Genomic DNA, 16,589 nt, shown 5'->3' on the forward strand with positions numbered 1-16,589 from the left:
AAGGGACTGGCTTTTAAATTACTTTAAACATGTCCCACAGGAAAATATATCTTATATATTTAAATATGTATTACAGGACAAATATATATTACACAGAAAATATATTCTTTTCTATTTCATGTCCTCAAAAAAGTACTGATCATACCCATGAAGTAGATTCCACGACCCATTCATGGGTTGTGGCCCAAGTTTGAAAGACCCTAGTAATTAAGGTGTAGCTTTGCTAGTTTGTAGCTGATGTAGAAGAGTGATGATCAGGGAAGCTGACAACCCGTGAGCGGAGGACCGTGCAGCATCGCCGGCGTGAGAGTGAAGGCCTGGGAGTGCTGGCTGCCAGGGAGACTGCAGCACGAGTGTGGTGTGTAGGGCCACAGACAGGTCTCTCACAGAAAGTACATTTAATTTAAGTAGAAAGTGCTCTGCAGGAGAATAGGTAATTCCATAGGGCACAACACAGGGAACAGAGCTGACCTTGTAGAGAAAGGGATAGGGTTCAAGTAGGGAGAGGTTATGCCCAGAGCAGCTGGGAGAGAGTAACAGGGGAAGCAGTAAATAGGATCCCATTCTGAGGAAGGAGCCCAAGGATGAGAGGACAGTATTTTGGAGGGAGTAGTACAAGCTGATGAAGAAAGGCCCAGGTGCACTGAGAGAGGGAAGACGGGCAAGAGGAAGGGGGTTTTAGCAAGTCGGAGAATCACATATTCAAGCAGCTCCTCTAAGTGAAATTCTCCTGGGGAAGTTTGTTTAGGAACCCTTCCTGTGCCCAACTGGCCATAGACCAGGGGTCTGTGGGTAGATTTCGAGGAGACCACAATTTATTTCTAACTGAAGTTTAGCATTGGATTAAGGTATGAATATAGGAAACGAACCACACAGTATTAGCAGAACCTGTGACTGCCATCAGCTGAAGTCACATGCTCATATCACATTAGGTTCTTACAGGTTATCTCAAAATTTCGGTAGCAACCAGAAACAACCTGTTACCAGTTTCTTATGTCACTCATTATACTTGGAAATTATTGTGGTCATTAGATTTATTGCTACATTTTGTTGTTCAGTGCTTTATAAAGAAGAACGTGAGTTGTTACATCACAGATTTGGGGGATTTTATATTATAGATATTTTAATATAATAAACTTCATTTATAGTCATGTATTTCCCTTATGCACAAAGGAAAGGTTGGAGGCCGCTGCTGTAGAAGGATCTCATCATCCCTGTGGAGACTTTCCCAGGGCTTAGGGAGTTGAGGGGTCCTTACAGGTTCTGATCCCATACCTGTACGGAGACTACTTGTGAACGCCTTACTCTGCCTGACTGAAAAGGGGCTGGAGGCTGTTTCAGGGACCAGCTGTGTATGTGTGTGTGCACGTGAGCACACACGTGTATGCATCCTGAAAAGTAACTACGTGGATGACATAGTTCTCTTAAATTTTGCTCTAAGTAGAATTTTAAGCTATTACATGGAAATTTCTTATTAATTTGATAGATAGTCTTACTCATTTCTTGTGATAGGATTATTATCTGGTATTAAAGTTTGGCTATATACCTCGCATTTAGGATACTGAAAAGAAAGTTACTAAAAACACTGTTTGTGTATGTTTCAAAGGACCTGTGTTTCTTGATCACCGGGATGAGCTCGAAGGAACATACAGGGTTTACTGCCAGAATCATGATGAGGCCATCTCCCTGCTGGAAATCTATGAGAAGGATGAAAAGATCCAGAGGCATCTTCAAGACTCCTTGGCAGATCTTAAGTAGGAGTTTTGAACACTTCCATCATACCTCTTTAGTTCTGCCTTTTGGAAGTCATTCCCATGTATATGTGTAGACTTCTTATATGACATCTGTGGATCTGGCTTACTTTAAACAGAAGTCATATGTTATGATAGGTCCTGTTATGTAACTCGCCCTTTTCCCCATTACAGAACATGGAAATCTTAAGTAGCGTCCTGCTAGTAGTTTTATCCATACACTTGTATCCATACATATAAAGTATTAAGTTAGCATTTCCAGGTAAGAAGCTTCCAGGAAGATAGTTTGGTCCAAATAACAAGAGCAGAGGTAAGAAGACCAAATTCAGTTATTCTCGATCATCAGGTGAGATTCTCCTGGTCTTAGGGAGGCAGGTTATAAGGATATAATATATGTCTAAGTAAGTCAAAGCGAAGTTAGGGGCTTATTAACTTTTAAAAATAAACTAGATGTGCCACCACAGATGTTCATAATTCCCCTTTTATCCCGTGTGGCTTTTGTCTGCCCAGCTAATAGGCATTAGTTGGACTAATATGTTCTGAGAAGAATGTGAAAATCAGCATCAGCATTCTCGCTAATCAGCTGTCTCTCTTCCTTTCACGCTCACTGCCTGTAGGAGCCTGTACAACGAATGGTGAGTTCCCTTGCCACTCCATGCAGAATCTGGTCTCCTCACTTTCTCCCTTTACAGGCAGAAATCTAGACGTCGACCTACCTTGCTGTATTTTCTTCCCTAGCACTTAGCACCAAATGACATTTCATATAATATTTGCTTATTGCCTATCTCCTTCCACCAGGGCAGGGCCTTTTTTGGGTCACTGCTAAGTCCCCAGCAGTGCCAGGGGTCTGTGGGTAGACACTGCCTGGTATTTATTGAATACCCAGTAAATATGAATGAATGAAGTTGGCAAGTAGGGTGAAAGAATAGAGCTGTATTTAGGAATAACAAGTACTACCTGTAGGCCCTGTATCACTGATGGTTGACTAAGGTCCCTGTGTTTGCTTCTCTTACAGGGGATGCACCAATTACATTAACCTGGGCTCCTTCCTCATCAAACCAGTGCAGAGAGTGATGCGCTACCCACTGCTGCTGATGGAGCTGCTGAATTCCACTCCTGAATCCCACCCAGATAAAGTGCCTCTCACCAGTGCAGTGCTTGCAGTCAAGGAAATCAACGTTAACATCAATGAATACAAGCGTCGAAAGGACCTGGGTAAGAGAAGCATGCTTTCTGAGGAGGAGGTGTTAAGCCCTGGAGAATGTTCTCCTGCCCAAAAAAAGTAATTACTTCACCAGAGATGGACAAGGCAGATGGTGGGTAAGAGGGCTGTGATGAAGAAATGGTAATAGAACTTGGGGGAAATGTGATATGAAAGAAACAAAGGAGATAGTAATAAAAGCACCACCATGAATATTGGAAATCAGGCATCTGTGATAAAGCTTATAGCAATAAGAGTCTTTCCTGAGAGATACGGAGACCGATTAGAGAACTGCTCATCAGGAGAGTTCCTTCAAGTGTGGGTGATTGTCTTCTGGAAGAAGACCCCAATTTGCCCACGTCTCTGGTCCCATCAGTCCTGCCTCTCTGGTCTGAGCCTCTCCTCAACTCTCCAACACAGTCAGTGGCCACACTACCCACTCCTTTACAATGTAGAACGAACTGAACCATTTCATTTTTTTCATCAAACCTCTTGTTGAGGTTTTGATTTGGAACTCTCAGGGATATAGCATAATGACCATGCTACATTGACTTATTCATATCCTCAAAGAACATATAATAAGTGTAAACTACATAAACCTGTCTCTCCACTTTTCTTCGCACTTCACCTAAAATTGTTTTCTCTGCCTCCTACTTCAGCGTGTCGCGCATGTTTATATGTACTGTTGACTGTGGCTATTAAAGCTGTCCGGCCATCTAGCCATCTAGCCCTCTGCCTTGGTTCATGTTTCCTCTTGTAATGCTGTCTTCATCTTCCACAACAGTAAAGTGTGCCTTTTTGCTGCCACCCAGCCTTCCCTTGCTACCCTTCTACTGTTTTCTCCAGGCTTTTCTGCAGACTGTGCCTAATATATGACACAGAAATTAATCAGATAACTCCTGTTATCATTTCACTGTGTGAGGTGATTGGATATAAATATCTCATTGTATATGAGACAATTTAAGATGATCTTATAAGGCATGTACTGTTAATTTCTACGTTTTTTTGGAGAGGAAAATGAGGCTCCGAGAAGTTAAGTGACCTAAGGCCACACCTTGATGAAATGGTAGGCTTATGCATTGAACTCAGGTTTCCTTGACTCAAAGTCTTAGGCTCTTTTCCTTACAGCTCTGCAATATTCCTTCCTTCCTTGTCTCTAACCTCCTCCAGTCTGCACAGTCTCTGCTGTTCTTTGGGTATCCAGTTTGTCTATAAATGATGATTTGGATTAATACTTTGTCTACCAGTTACAAGCTCATTAAAAATAAGCAGTAGGTCTAGTTGGACTGTTAGTCTCATTTGTAGTCTGACCATGCTCTGAAGAGGGCTTTCCTGACTCATCAATCTGACTCATTCCCCAGTCCTCAAGTACCGAAAGGGTGATGAAGATAGCCTCATGGAGAAAATTTCCAAACTGAACATCCACTCCATCATCAAGAAATCCAACCGGGTTAGCAGTCACCTGAAGCACCTCACTGGCTTTGCCCCACAGGTGAGGTTCCTGGGCTAAAAGGCTCAGCACGTCTTTGGCTGCTTTTCAGGGATCCATGGCTCGGCCTGCGTGGTGCGAATCGGCGAGATTCCCTCTTAGTACCTCCTCTGGGGCTGGCTAGCTGGTGGATGCACAGTGGCCCTGAAGCTACTGTTTGTTTAAATCCCCCCCCAACCCTCCATCTGTGCCTCGGTGACCTGCTTCCAGTGTGTACAAAGGCAAGTCAAGAGGCCAAATCAGACCCTGTATAATAGTCATTGTGGCTTTAGACACTCATAAGGAGCTTATCGTCAGTTTGAGGAGACAGACTTAAAACCGTAGACACGTTAAGCAAGGAGGGATTTAAGCGATCACCTAGCTCAACACCATATGTTACACATGAGGAAATGTAGTCTAAGGTTTGAGTGATTTGAACAGTTCATTGACAGGGCTAGGAGTAGATGCAAAGTCTCCAGACTTCGTTCACTAAACCACGTGTATGTAATACAATCAGTGCGAAATACCAGCTAGAAAGGAATCAGTGGCTCAGCTTTGCAGGTTGTTCTCTACAGCAGTAGTACTTCAGAAAGCAGGAGCCCTGTGGGAGATTTAATCCGAGCCTTAAAGGAGGGGGCAGGTTTGGCATAGGGAGCAGGGAGGGCCGGCAAGGCGGCAGCACCAGCGAGGGCGCCGTGAACGGCTAGAGAGCAGCCTGCCCTGAGCAGAGGGTTTCTGTGAGGAGCAGGGGAGCCCAGGTGGAGCCCGGAGGGCCTGTGTGTGCATTTTGGAGATCTGTCAAAGCCGCTGGAGGTGTTTAAACCCAATTCGGTATGGTTCAGGGAAACAGCAACGGCTTAACATTTAAACAAAAGATTTTTTTTTTTAAGAAAGATGCTTTTGCCAGTAGATTGAGGGAGAGTCCAGATTTGCTAACAGCACTTGATTATTTTGAACAGATAAAAGATGAAGTATTTGAAGAAACAGAGAAGAACTTTCGAATGCAAGAAAGACTGATCAAATCCTTTATCCGAGACCTATCTCTCTACCTCCAGCATATCCGGGTGAGTGAAGACATCACTCTTGTTAGAATCGTATTTGATATAATTCTGTCTGTTCTCCTGTTCATTCAGCATATTGATTAAAGAATGTGGAATTAAAGGGGAGGGTATAGCTCAGTGGATAACACATGCTTAGCATGCACAAGGTCATGGGTTCAATCCCCAGTACCTCCATTAAATTAAAAAATAAAAATAATAATAATTAATTAATAAGCCTAATTACCTCCCCCCCAAAAACAACAACAACAAAGAATGTGGAATTAAGCACTTGTCACAGTTCATTTTGTCACAGTCATTTTGAAGATCAAATAATAAGAGAATGGTTCCTAGGGCAGTGTGCTTCCTAATAATAATATTCATTTTCAGCTTACTTAGTTGCTGTACGTAAGGCCTACCTAAAGCTGTGAGAACCACAAATAGGTCTGGAGAGCCAGAAGAACTGAGGAGATCAGCCGGGCCCAGGTTTTAATGCCTCGGGCAGTGTTTCCTTCATGAAGTCAAAACCAGGACTAGAATCCTTCCTCTTCATATCTGTAATTTCTCTGCTGATTTACTAGGATAGTGTTTATATAATTATATACTAAACCTGTCCCTCCCACATTAAACTCTCATCCTACGAAACAAGTAATTTTTTAAAAAAGATACTTTGCTTTTTTAAAAAAAACCATTTCTTCTTATTTTTACACTCTTTTTTTTTTTTTTTTTTTACATGTTCTTATTACATATATCCCTCCAGTTTGTTGACTTTTGAATTTGGTTAAAATGTTTTCTCTGTGTAGAGAAGTTTTATTTTTGTGTAGTCTAATTAAACTTTTCTTTTATGACTTCTTAGTTCTGTGTCATACTTTAAAAGGTCTTTCTCATTCCAAGATAATTTTAAAAATCTCCGTGTTTCAGGACTTTTATCATTTAATTTTTTTGAATTGACGTCATCAGTCTAGCTGGGAATGTGCATTAGTATATAACGTTTGAAGTAGGGATCCAGCTTTCTGTTTTTCATCCATTTATCCAATTCTTATCGTTTATTGAGTAATCCCCACTGATTTGAAGTGCTTCCTGCATTTCTTTTAAGTAGCAGACTCTCTCCCTTCATGTTTTAAATATGTGATTAGGTAACAATTAGGGCTTACAAGGTTTTTCAGGAGTATGTTGGCTTAAAGTGAGAGATTTGACAACTACCAAATATGGTTCCCTTGCCTTAGGACAATTGCTCTAATTTTGATATTTCCCCCTGGCTATTTTCCCCCTGTGTTTTCTAAATGTGTAGCAAGTATACACTTGAGCACTCAACTCTTGAAAGGTTTTTCTCCATAGCGATGGGTGACAGTTCTTGGACAGGTCAGTTTGTTCTGACTGTTAACTGCTATCTAGGATGAATGATGAAGGCTAGAAAGTTCCATCTCATCTTGTGTTTGTTTGTAATGGCTGCAGGAATCAGCATGTGTGAAGGTGGTGGCTGCTGTGAGCATGTGGGACGTATGCATGGAGAGGGGTCACAGAGACTTGGAGCAATTCGAGAGGGTGCATCGCTACATCAGTGACCAGCTCTTCACAAATTTTGTAAGTGACTCTTTCTTCAACCCAATTTTCATGGGTTGGTCCTCTTCCTGGGGTTCCAGCATTCAGCCTGTGGAAAAGTTAATTCCATGGGGATGAGTTTCCATGGACCAGGAGTCCCAGTACCCTCTAGCTGTGTTTGTATCCAGATTTTATATTCAGAACATGATCTTCAGTCAGCTGAAAGGATGGGTAGGACCTGTATATATGCAAATGGATTTTTTATAACTTGTGATCAGCCTAGTTTCAGTGGACAAAGGAAAAGTAGGAAATTTAATCTGGCATCACTATTGATAGCTGATCAAGAGAAAACAACTAAAGGAGTAATAACTTAAAAAGGAATATTTAGGGATAGTTATGAGGTTAACAAGTAGATCTTTGAGATGGCACACGCTACTTTATAAAGAAAGTACCAGAGGCCAGATTGCTTAGGGAATTCTAAGTGGGTGTATATGGGATTGTTGGATCCCAAATGAAATGTGTGGGGTTGGGTAGTCTTTTGGAGATCTCTGGATGACTTGAGGTGGAAGAAAACATGCTCACTTGGGGACCTTCCAGGTGTTCTCACAGTAGCATGTTATTAAAGTAATCCACTAAGTACCCATTTATGTTCTTTATGTGTCAGTACCGTGCCCCCACTGTCTATCCCTCTAGAAAGAATTAGAGAAAAGTCCTTTGAAAAGTGAAAACAGATTATTATAAAGTAGTTATGATTAGAAGAGGTATGATGGGTATGTGAAAGTTTCTGTGCCCCAGATTTATGTGACAAATCTTAAGTTAAATTCAAGGTACATATAGACATGTACACATAAGAAGTGATACCAGACAGACCATTGCGTCTGGGTTGTAGTGCGAACATCATGTTAATGTATATAGTTCAGCATTTGTTAGCAACTGTGGAACTAGGCTGGGACTAGCGTATTTTGCACCCTCTTTGGTGTGTGCAAGCAGTTGGTGAAGAGTTATGAACGGAGAAGTGTTGTGGAATATGTAGGTACATGTGCTGTCCGATAAGCAGAACTCTGTCGGATCTGCATGGGTTTAGCTTGTGCGGTAGAAGCAGGCAGGTGGTACAGGACATAAAATACGCCTGAAGAGTATTTTGGGAATAACAAATAGGGCCACTGAGTACTGGGCCTCTCTTGTCCCTGCAGAAGGAGAGGACGGAGCGGCTGGTCATCTCTCCCCTGAATCAGCTACTGAGCATGTTCACAGGGCCCCACAAGCTGGTGCAGAAACGCTTTGACAAGCTGCTGGATTTCTACAACTGCACGGAACGGGCAGAAAAGTTGAAGGACAAGAAGACGCTGGAGGAGCTGCAGTCGGCCCGGAACAACTACGAGGCCCTGAACGCCCAGCTGCTGGACGAGCTGCCCAAGTTCCAGCAGTACGCGCAGGGCCTGTTCAGCAACTGCGTCCACGGCTACGCCCAGGCCCACAGCGACTTCGTGCGCCAGGCTCTGGAGCAGCTGAAGCCGCTGCTTTCGGTGAGGCCCTCCCTCCCTGTGGAGAAGTCGTCTCTGAAGTTCTCCCAGAGTTTTCCTGGGAGTGCATAGCAAGGTTGTCGGAGACAGCTTCAAACTAGGTAGATTAACTGTGTCATCAGGTCCAGGCCATCAGGAATCGAAATTCCTGATCCCTCAGTGGTGCCCGTAACCTGTGGCCTTAAATGGCTCTCTCTACCCCGACGTTGCCGGCAGCTTGGCCTGCGGGCCCTAGGCCACAGAGTTGGCAGCTCACACTGAGCAATCCGCAGCTGGTCGCGAGCTTCTGGTTGGCTCTAAGGAGACTGTCATTCCTGGGATCTTTCATGCGTGTTCCCTTCTTTCCTCTCTGCTCTCCCGGTACGTGGACTCCAGTTACTCAAAGTGGCCGGCAGGGAGGGGAACCTGATCGCCATCTTCCATGAGGAGCACAGCAGGGTCCTGCAGCAGCTCCAGGTTTTCACCTTCTTCCCAGAGTCTCTTCCCTCGACCAGGAGGCCGTTCGAGAGGAAAACTGTGGACCGCCAGTCTGCCCGAAAGCCGTTCCTGGGCCTGGTGAGTGGAATTGGAGACGCCCGGCCGGCCTGGTGGTTAATGTGAGCTTCTGCTTTAGACCGGCTGGGCTCAGAGCCCACTGCTGACACTCTGTGTCCTTGAGCCAGTGCCTTGGTGTCCTCGTCTCTAAGACACAGATAATAGTCATACCTACATCACAGAGTTGCTACAAGATTTAAATGAGCTAAAATATGTAAAGCACTTAGATGTTACCTGGCACATGGCAGCCACTATTCAAGTAAGCTGTTGTCATTGTTGTTATTCATATTGATGGACTCAGCTCTGTCTCTACAGATTAGCAATTTAATAGAAGTTTAAATATTTTATAATAAACAAAGAATAAAGGTTATTGAGTTCTTGTTTACCATAGGCTCAGTCATTCATTCCTTCACTCACTGTTACTGGGCATCACCAGTGTGCCCACTGATTTGACTTCAAAATGCCCTCTGAAAAGCCTTCTTGGATCTTCAGCTACACAGTAAAAGGAGTAAGAAAGCATTGATATTAATACTTTGACCAGTTAAGTAAGGGAACTGGTTTAAGGGGATGTTAGTTCTGCCAGGCTCCCTAGTTTTGATCGTGTTTTAGAAGAGGTGATTACCTGATACACTGCCAGACAGTTAATGGCCAACTGCCTTTTTACCTGGAGTTATTCTCTTTTTTAACTCAATTCTTCCATATTCAGAAAAATAGGATAAGAAACACCAGATTATATGGGGTCATAATCTGAAAGACTGCTGTTTTGTCTTTGCTTGCAACATTTGTGCCTCATACAATCTCATAGACATTAATTTACATTATCTTAAAGGGGGATCCAATTTTTTATTACTTTTGCTTTTTCTTATAAATATTATTTCTTTTTTATAGATGGGAAGTCAAGATAGGGAAAGTCTTGGTTATTTTAATTTTTTAGGTGGTACTTTAATCATGTTTTTCACTCACAGAATAACAGGTGTAAAACTAAGGGTGTGTTAAATCTTCTTACTAGCTACAAAGGCACCAAAACCTAAGAGATGACTCTTACCGAGGTCTAATTCAGGCACAAAAACATCTGATGAGGGTAGGAAGTGGCTGGCCATCACTGCCTCCACTTCTGAGAGCCTGGCGGTGTGTGGGATTGTATATGGTTGTTGGAATAACGGCTGGGAAGGGGTTTTGTTGATGGTATTTCTTGTATTGCCTTTTAGCCAAGTTATATGCTCCAGACAGAGGAACTCCGGGCGTCCCTCCTGGCAAAGTATCCCCCTGAAAAACTCTTTCAAGCAGAGCGGAACTTCAACGCTGCTCAGGACCTGGATGTCTCCCTTCTGGAAGGCGACTTGGTGGGCGTGATCAAGAAAAAGGACCCCATGGGCAGTCAGAACCGCTGGCTGATTGACAACGGAGGTAAGCACAGTGGATGACAGATCTGTAAATGAGGAGAGAGGGACTTGGGCTGTCCTGAATCCTGTCTGGGCCAGAAAAAAATGTGAGCATCTTCGATTAAAAGAGAAAGTAACCTTAACAATTCTCTCCATCTCTAGAGAGTGCACTGCCCAGTCATTGCTGAGATAAAATCAGTCTTTGATTTTGTTTTCGTTTTTTAGAAATTCCAGAGGAGACTCCCTTACTTACCTTGAAAGATCTTGCCTTGTTTTACAGCATTACAGGCAGTGAATCCTGCCTGATGGGTCCTGTCTTGATCCAAATCTGAGTGAACCACAGAATAAGCCGCCCTCTTCTAAGTTCTGTAGATGTGTTTTGTGAGTGTGTGAATTTAAAACCTGTAAGAAAGCATTGCTTGCTTGTTGAGTTTTCCCCCCTAACAAACAGTTTTGCCTCATGACTATTTAGGGAATGACTTTAACAACTCACAGATTTTTTTTTTGGTGGGAGTTGGGGTGGGGAAGTGGTACAGAATTTAAAGAAAAGTACAAAGAATAATACTGATCCATAATCGTTTTTCCACAATTCCAGAGTCCAAAATACTCTGAGAACTGAAAAGTCTTTTTTTCAGAACTCAAAACCTGCCCAGATCTGAATTCATTTGGCGACAAAACCTGAACAAAGTGACGTGAGGCTGTTTATGATTATTGCTTATCCCCTTTGGTGTGAATAGTCATGTTTTGCTACAGAAACATTAATGGTTTGACTGCAAGGTATTGACCCAGACCCTCTGGGGATATCATGAAATACGTAATATATTTGATTTCCTTTCCAAATCCAAAAACACGTTCCAAACACATCTGGCCCCAAGTGTTTTAGATAAGGATCATGCCTTTGTAATGAACGTCTGTGTTCATACCACCAGAACTTAAAATTTTAACATTTCTCAATTTCTCTAAAAACATTTTGTGGATTTTCTTTCTCCTTCCCCAAACCCCCATTCTGCCTACCCCAAAATAGTAGAAGTGGGAAAGGAAGGATGAAGGATGGGGTCCCCAGGGTGACGGCAGGTGAGAGCACTGGTGGGGCCCAGACAGTGAGCACGTAGTGGAGATCCAGGCTGGCGGAGCGCCCTATCTCGGGGTTCCGTCTCCTCAGTCCTGGTGAGTAAAGTGGTAGCAGGAAGCCCACAGCATCAGGATCAGCTCTCGGACCCTCCAGCTCTCGCCTTCTGCCCAGGAGACTCCTCCCCATCACCCAGCGGATGGAACAAAAGCAGGCTGGCCTTTTTTAGGTCCTGGAAGCACATTGAAGATCTTGGCTCTTCTCTCATGGAGGTCATGTGCTCAAGACCCTGCCTTGATAGATAATTCTTTCTTAATATAAGATTTTTTCCTGTGGATTAGGGATCTCAATCTCTAATCTGTGCTTGAAAGTTTTAGCGGAGGGCCATCTGTCTCCAGCTTAGGCAGTTTATGGATGTGAACATGTGTTGTACATGTGTTCCATGCGTATTCTAACGCAAGCAGCTCCTACTTCAGTTCTCACAGTATTCCCATTGCAGTCCTAAACCAGAGGGGGAGATTTGGGTAAGCAGTGCAGAGAGGGCAGGGGGGCCTATCTGAGGGGCTCTGCACACTGAGGATGGTTTTTAAGATCCCTTTTCCCGTACTCCATGTACACTCCTTAGTTAAGTCTTCCCTAAGCCTTTGTTTCCAAGGTCTGGCTCTCTTGTTAGGTTTTCTTCATCTGCTTGTGCTCAGACATATGGTCATTTTTCTCCGCAAGGCCCCTCGTCACTCATCTGTTGTGTGGTCGTAACCAGCGTGGACTGGCAGGTGGCCCCAGCAGTTCCCTTGCACCACGTGGTGTCCTGGGATGGAGTGTCTGTCCTGTTGGTCTCTCCACATCTTATTTTGTGTCTCGGTAGTTTCTTCACTGTTGATTCTCCCTGCAACGCCGCCCCGCGCCGTCCCCCTCTCCCAGAAAGCTCTTCATGTGTGTTTTCCTCCCTGCAGTCACCAAGGGCTTCGTGTACAGCTCCTTCCTGAGGCCCTACAATGCTCGCCGCAGCCACTCCGACGTCTCTGTCGGCAGCCACTCCTCCACCGAGTCGGAGCTCAGCGGCTGCTCCCCCAGATTCCCGCGGCGGCAGAACAGCGGCGGTACCTTGACCTTCAACCCCGGCAGCATGGCCGTGTCCTTTAGCTCAGGGTCTTGCCAGAAACAGCCTCAAGATGCATCTTCACTGAAGGAATTTGACCCAGGAACTCTGAGCGCATCCTTAAACATGTGTAACTCAGAGAGCAGTCCTTCCATGTGCCCCTCCGACCCAGACTCCCCCTCCCAGCCCCGGCCCTGGGACTCAGCGGACTGTCACCAGCCCGCTCCCACCCTGAGGAGCTCCCGAAACTACAGACATCCAGAAATGGCTGGTCACTCCGTGCCAGGGCGAAATGGTCAGGGTAGAGACCTCGTAAAAGGATGTGCAAGAAAGGCCCCGCCTCTGGAGGACAGTAACGGAGAGCCAGAAAGCAGCGAGGCAGAAGGCAACCAGGTGAGTGCTGCCGGTTAGGGTGCCGAGCAGGTGGCAGAAGGCACTCTGTGGGTGCAGGTCGTGCCGCCCAGGAGCAGGCGGTCAGAGGCTTGCCCGGGCCTGGGGGGAACCTGGAGCTGGGCTTCCAGACAGTCCTGGGAGGCACACGCAGAATCTCACTGCTGTACGAGTGAGCACCCCTTCTGGGCACCTTCCACTGTTGACCTCACAGCCGGTGCCCGGCCCGTCGGCTGTGGCGCAGGGGCATTTTCAAGGCCTTAACTGTGAAGCTCTTTCCGCTCTTGCACTGCACCGATTCTTCTGTTGCATAAAGTCTGCTGTTTAACCTTCTACTTATTATTTTATTCAGGTCACTATATGTTTATTTCTAAAATTCAGAAATAAAATTCTAGCTGTTTTCAGCTTTTCCTATTCTTTTTATAATGGCCTGTTTGTGTCTTTCTATCTTAAACATTTTAAACCTACATATTTTAAGGCCACTTTCACATCCACAGCTGCGGAATCCCTGGGCCCACTCCCGTTGTCTTTGCTCACTTACGGCAGTGAGTCTCCAGGTGTGACTGTGAGCTCACCTCCTGTGTGGGGTTGCCTTTATTGAGAGACTTGATTGTGTCCTGGGCCATGGAGGCATTTCCCTCTGCCAAGCTTTGGGTTCCCAGAGACCGGTTTTCATGGTAGTTTCTCAGCTCAGACTCCCCTCAGTCCTGCAGGCGAGCATAGTGCATGCCTGGTTCTCTCAGGTAACTCTTACTACCCACATCCCAGGACGCACGTCCCAGCTCTGGACCCTCCAGCGGGCAGTTTTTCCAGACACCTTTAAGGGGCAAGGAGCCCAGGTCTAGCCTCATCAGCTCCAGTCCCTGAGCAGGTTTTAAACCCCCAGCCCTCGGCTGTGTATTCATCCCCATGCCTCTCTGGGCCTCATGGCTGCTTCTGATCACTGAATACCACCTTCACTTTGCATGACAGCTTTGCTGTGGGCACCTAGAGATCATCCTTTCTTGCTTTGAGGTTAGTTGTTTTTTTGATTTTGTTTGTAAGCTTTGTAAATTCAGAGTTTCTATGTTTGGGGTATGGAAGGGCATCCTCATGTCTCATCCATCTTCCATACTGACTGAAGATTTCTCCTTCTACTCTTTAAGGCAACTCTGAAAGAGTAAAAATGAATTTTGGTTTTCTTTGAATCTGCCCTATTATGGTTGCCAGCAACCATATGTAGCTATTTACATTTAGTTAATTAGACAAAATTAGAAATTAAGTTTTTCATTACACTAGCCATATTTCAAGTGCTCAGTGGCCACGTGTGGCTAGGGGTTGCCTCGTTGGATGGTGCAGATACAGACCATCCCCATCACTGTAGGAGGTTCTGTCAAACAGCCCTGCTCTAAGCAGTTTTCTATTTCCTAACTTTCTCTCCCTCACACAGGTCTATTTTGCTGTCTATACCTTCAAGGCAAGGAACCCAAATGAGCTGAGTGTGTCAGCCAATCAGAGACTCAAGATTCTGGAGTTTAAAGATGTCACAGGAAATACAGAATGGTGGTTAGCCGAAGTTAATGGGAAGAAGGGCTATGTCCCATCCAATTATATTCGCAAGACTGAGTACACCTGAACTTGTTCTGCCTCCCACTCAACCTTGCTGCCTTCGCTTGCATCTGCAGAAGGGTTCTGGTGTCCACCAAGAGGGCACCTGCTCCGGAGACACAGGCCCTGCCTGCATTGCTTAGCCACGGCACTGTTGGACACAAGATGAGTCTTGTTCTCCTTGATTGGGTTGTCAACCTTGATGCTCGCTAGAATTTCTAGAATTTGAAATGGACCCTGGGGCTTGCGAGTGATTCAGTGACTGTGAAAGAAGAGGCAAGTCCTGGGGTCAGCCTTTGGAAATGAGATGTTTCCAGTCGGAAGACCAGCGTCCCGTGTTTGCCCGAGGCTGCGCTCTAGCATTAGGAGATGCTGGCGTCGGTTGTACCACACTGAGTTGGGGTGGCTCCATACTCCATGACCAACTATCCAGAAACCAACTCAGATGAAGAGAATTCTCTGAGAGCCCTTTTAGGCTGTGCCTCCACATGTGGCAAGGAGTTAGTTGAGATTGTACCACATCTGGTGTTTCAAAAATCCCAGTGTCTGGGACACATTCACACACACTAGAGACTTTCTGAAAGTCTCTAAAAAACTACCATCTGTAATCTTTTTCTTGTTTATTTCACTGAATTTCCAGATTGTTTATGCAAAATTCAGCTGCTTTCTTTCTCTGAAAATAGAACCTTGAACCTTCATCTGAAAGGTTGTCTTCCCATTAGGTGCTGTCATGGCAGACATCTCCACTTTATACAGTCCGTGCGTGACAATGTCTCCTGCCCTCCGCTGCTTCTCCTGCAGCCCAGTAACTGATAGATTTTCCTAGAACAGGATCAGAGCTCCTGCCATTCCATTAAAAGGATTCCTCCTGCAGTGGACTGAAGCCAGTCCAGCCTGGTGGGAGACTGGGTGCCTCTCCTTCATCCAAGCACACTACTGTCCGCAGATGCAGAAAACAAAACACGTGTGTCTTATTTGACTAGGATAAGCAGTCCCAGAAGTAGCTTGTCCTAGGCTTGGAAATATGCATTTTCTTTTTCACCAGCCCCCATGCTTCCGAGACCCTGGTCTACGCCAGACAGATTCTAAAGTGCCTGATTGAACCTCCCTCCACCTCAAGAAGATGTTTGCTAATCCTCACGCTCAGACTCTCCGCCTAAAGTTGCTATTTGAGCAGAGCTCTTATTCTTAAGGTTTTCCCTGGATGGGAAGCCTACTTTGGAGCAGAAAGCCACGAATTTTGTTTTTTAATAACGGGAATTAAGAACAGCCTTACAGCCCTTGCTCCTCCAAATGCACCTTTGCCTTAAAGTCCTGATGAAATTGGAGACAGCTGTGGACTCCTTGGCCCCCTTAGTCTGATGGTCGGTCAGAAGGCAGCAATGCAAGTCTCTTGTGAATAGTGTTTATATCTAGAGATGTTTATATTTAAGTAGTTATTTTATAAATAAAAGCATTTCTAAGGGCCCTGAGTATGTTTTCTTGATTTCCCTCCATGTTTAGCCTGAACCCCCTTCTCTGGTTTCTGGAGGTACCTTCTTGACAATTCAGGGATGCTCAGATTCCAGGAGATCAGAGTGGTTAACTGAAAAAATTCAGTTTCAGAATTCACTTTGTCAAATACGATTTCAGCAGAATCACTGCGTACTCAAAATATGCCCGTGCTGCAGACCTCTTCATTTTAAGCCATTTCCTACGATAAAATCCTAGCAGAACAGAAGAGCTGGAAACTCTAAGAGGTAAGTATTTTCTTTCCAGTACAGATGTGGAAACTGATGCACTAGTGATGAAGTAGCAAGGCCACACAGCAGCTCACCCAGCTCAGTGTGGGAGGGGGAGGAGCAGCAGGAGCACTGGCGGAGGTGGCACTGAGGACAGTGTGGGGGACAGTGAAGCAAGTGCCTGCTAATATGAAGGAATAGAAAACGTGGGTTAATAGGCAGAATGGGAAAGAAGCTTATAGGCCAGCGAAGCTATTGTTTCATTTTATGAACCAGAATGATGGG

At 44.9% G+C, this 16,589-nt stretch overlaps 1 protein-coding gene across 6 annotated transcripts in view; it reads left to right on the top strand.

The window, feature by feature from the left end:
- The window catches only part of DNMBP (dynamin binding protein), a 92,691-nt gene extending 76,641 nt beyond the window's left edge, over positions 1–16,050 (top strand). For 5 of the 6 annotated variants that reach the window (XM_032491112.1, XM_032491113.1, XM_032491111.1 and 2 more), the window contains 11 exons: positions 1,607–1,754; positions 2,369–2,386; positions 2,767–2,966; positions 4,314–4,444; positions 5,380–5,484; positions 6,913–7,041; positions 8,193–8,525; positions 8,898–9,077; positions 10,265–10,463; positions 12,461–12,999; positions 14,426–14,611. In XM_032491112.1, the coding sequence (XP_032347003.1) occupies positions 1,607–1,754; positions 2,369–2,386; positions 2,767–2,966; positions 4,314–4,444; positions 5,380–5,484; positions 6,913–7,041; positions 8,193–8,525; positions 8,898–9,077; positions 10,265–10,463; positions 12,461–12,999; positions 14,426–14,611 (2,168 nt within the window). Of the gene's footprint in view, positions 1–1,606; positions 1,755–2,368; positions 2,387–2,766; positions 2,967–4,313; positions 4,445–5,379; positions 5,485–6,912; positions 7,042–8,192; positions 8,526–8,897; positions 9,078–10,264; positions 10,464–12,460; positions 13,000–14,425 lie in introns of all 6 variants that reach the window. The other variant, XM_006182914.3, reaches the window with a different exon arrangement.
- The last annotated feature ends 539 nt before the right edge of the window (positions 16,051–16,589 follow it).

The sequence above is a fragment of the Camelus ferus genome, chromosome 11 (assembly GCF_009834535.1).
Source record: "Camelus ferus isolate YT-003-E chromosome 11, BCGSAC_Cfer_1.0, whole genome shotgun sequence".
In the NCBI taxonomy this organism is placed as follows: domain Eukaryota; kingdom Metazoa; phylum Chordata; class Mammalia; order Artiodactyla; family Camelidae; genus Camelus; species Camelus ferus.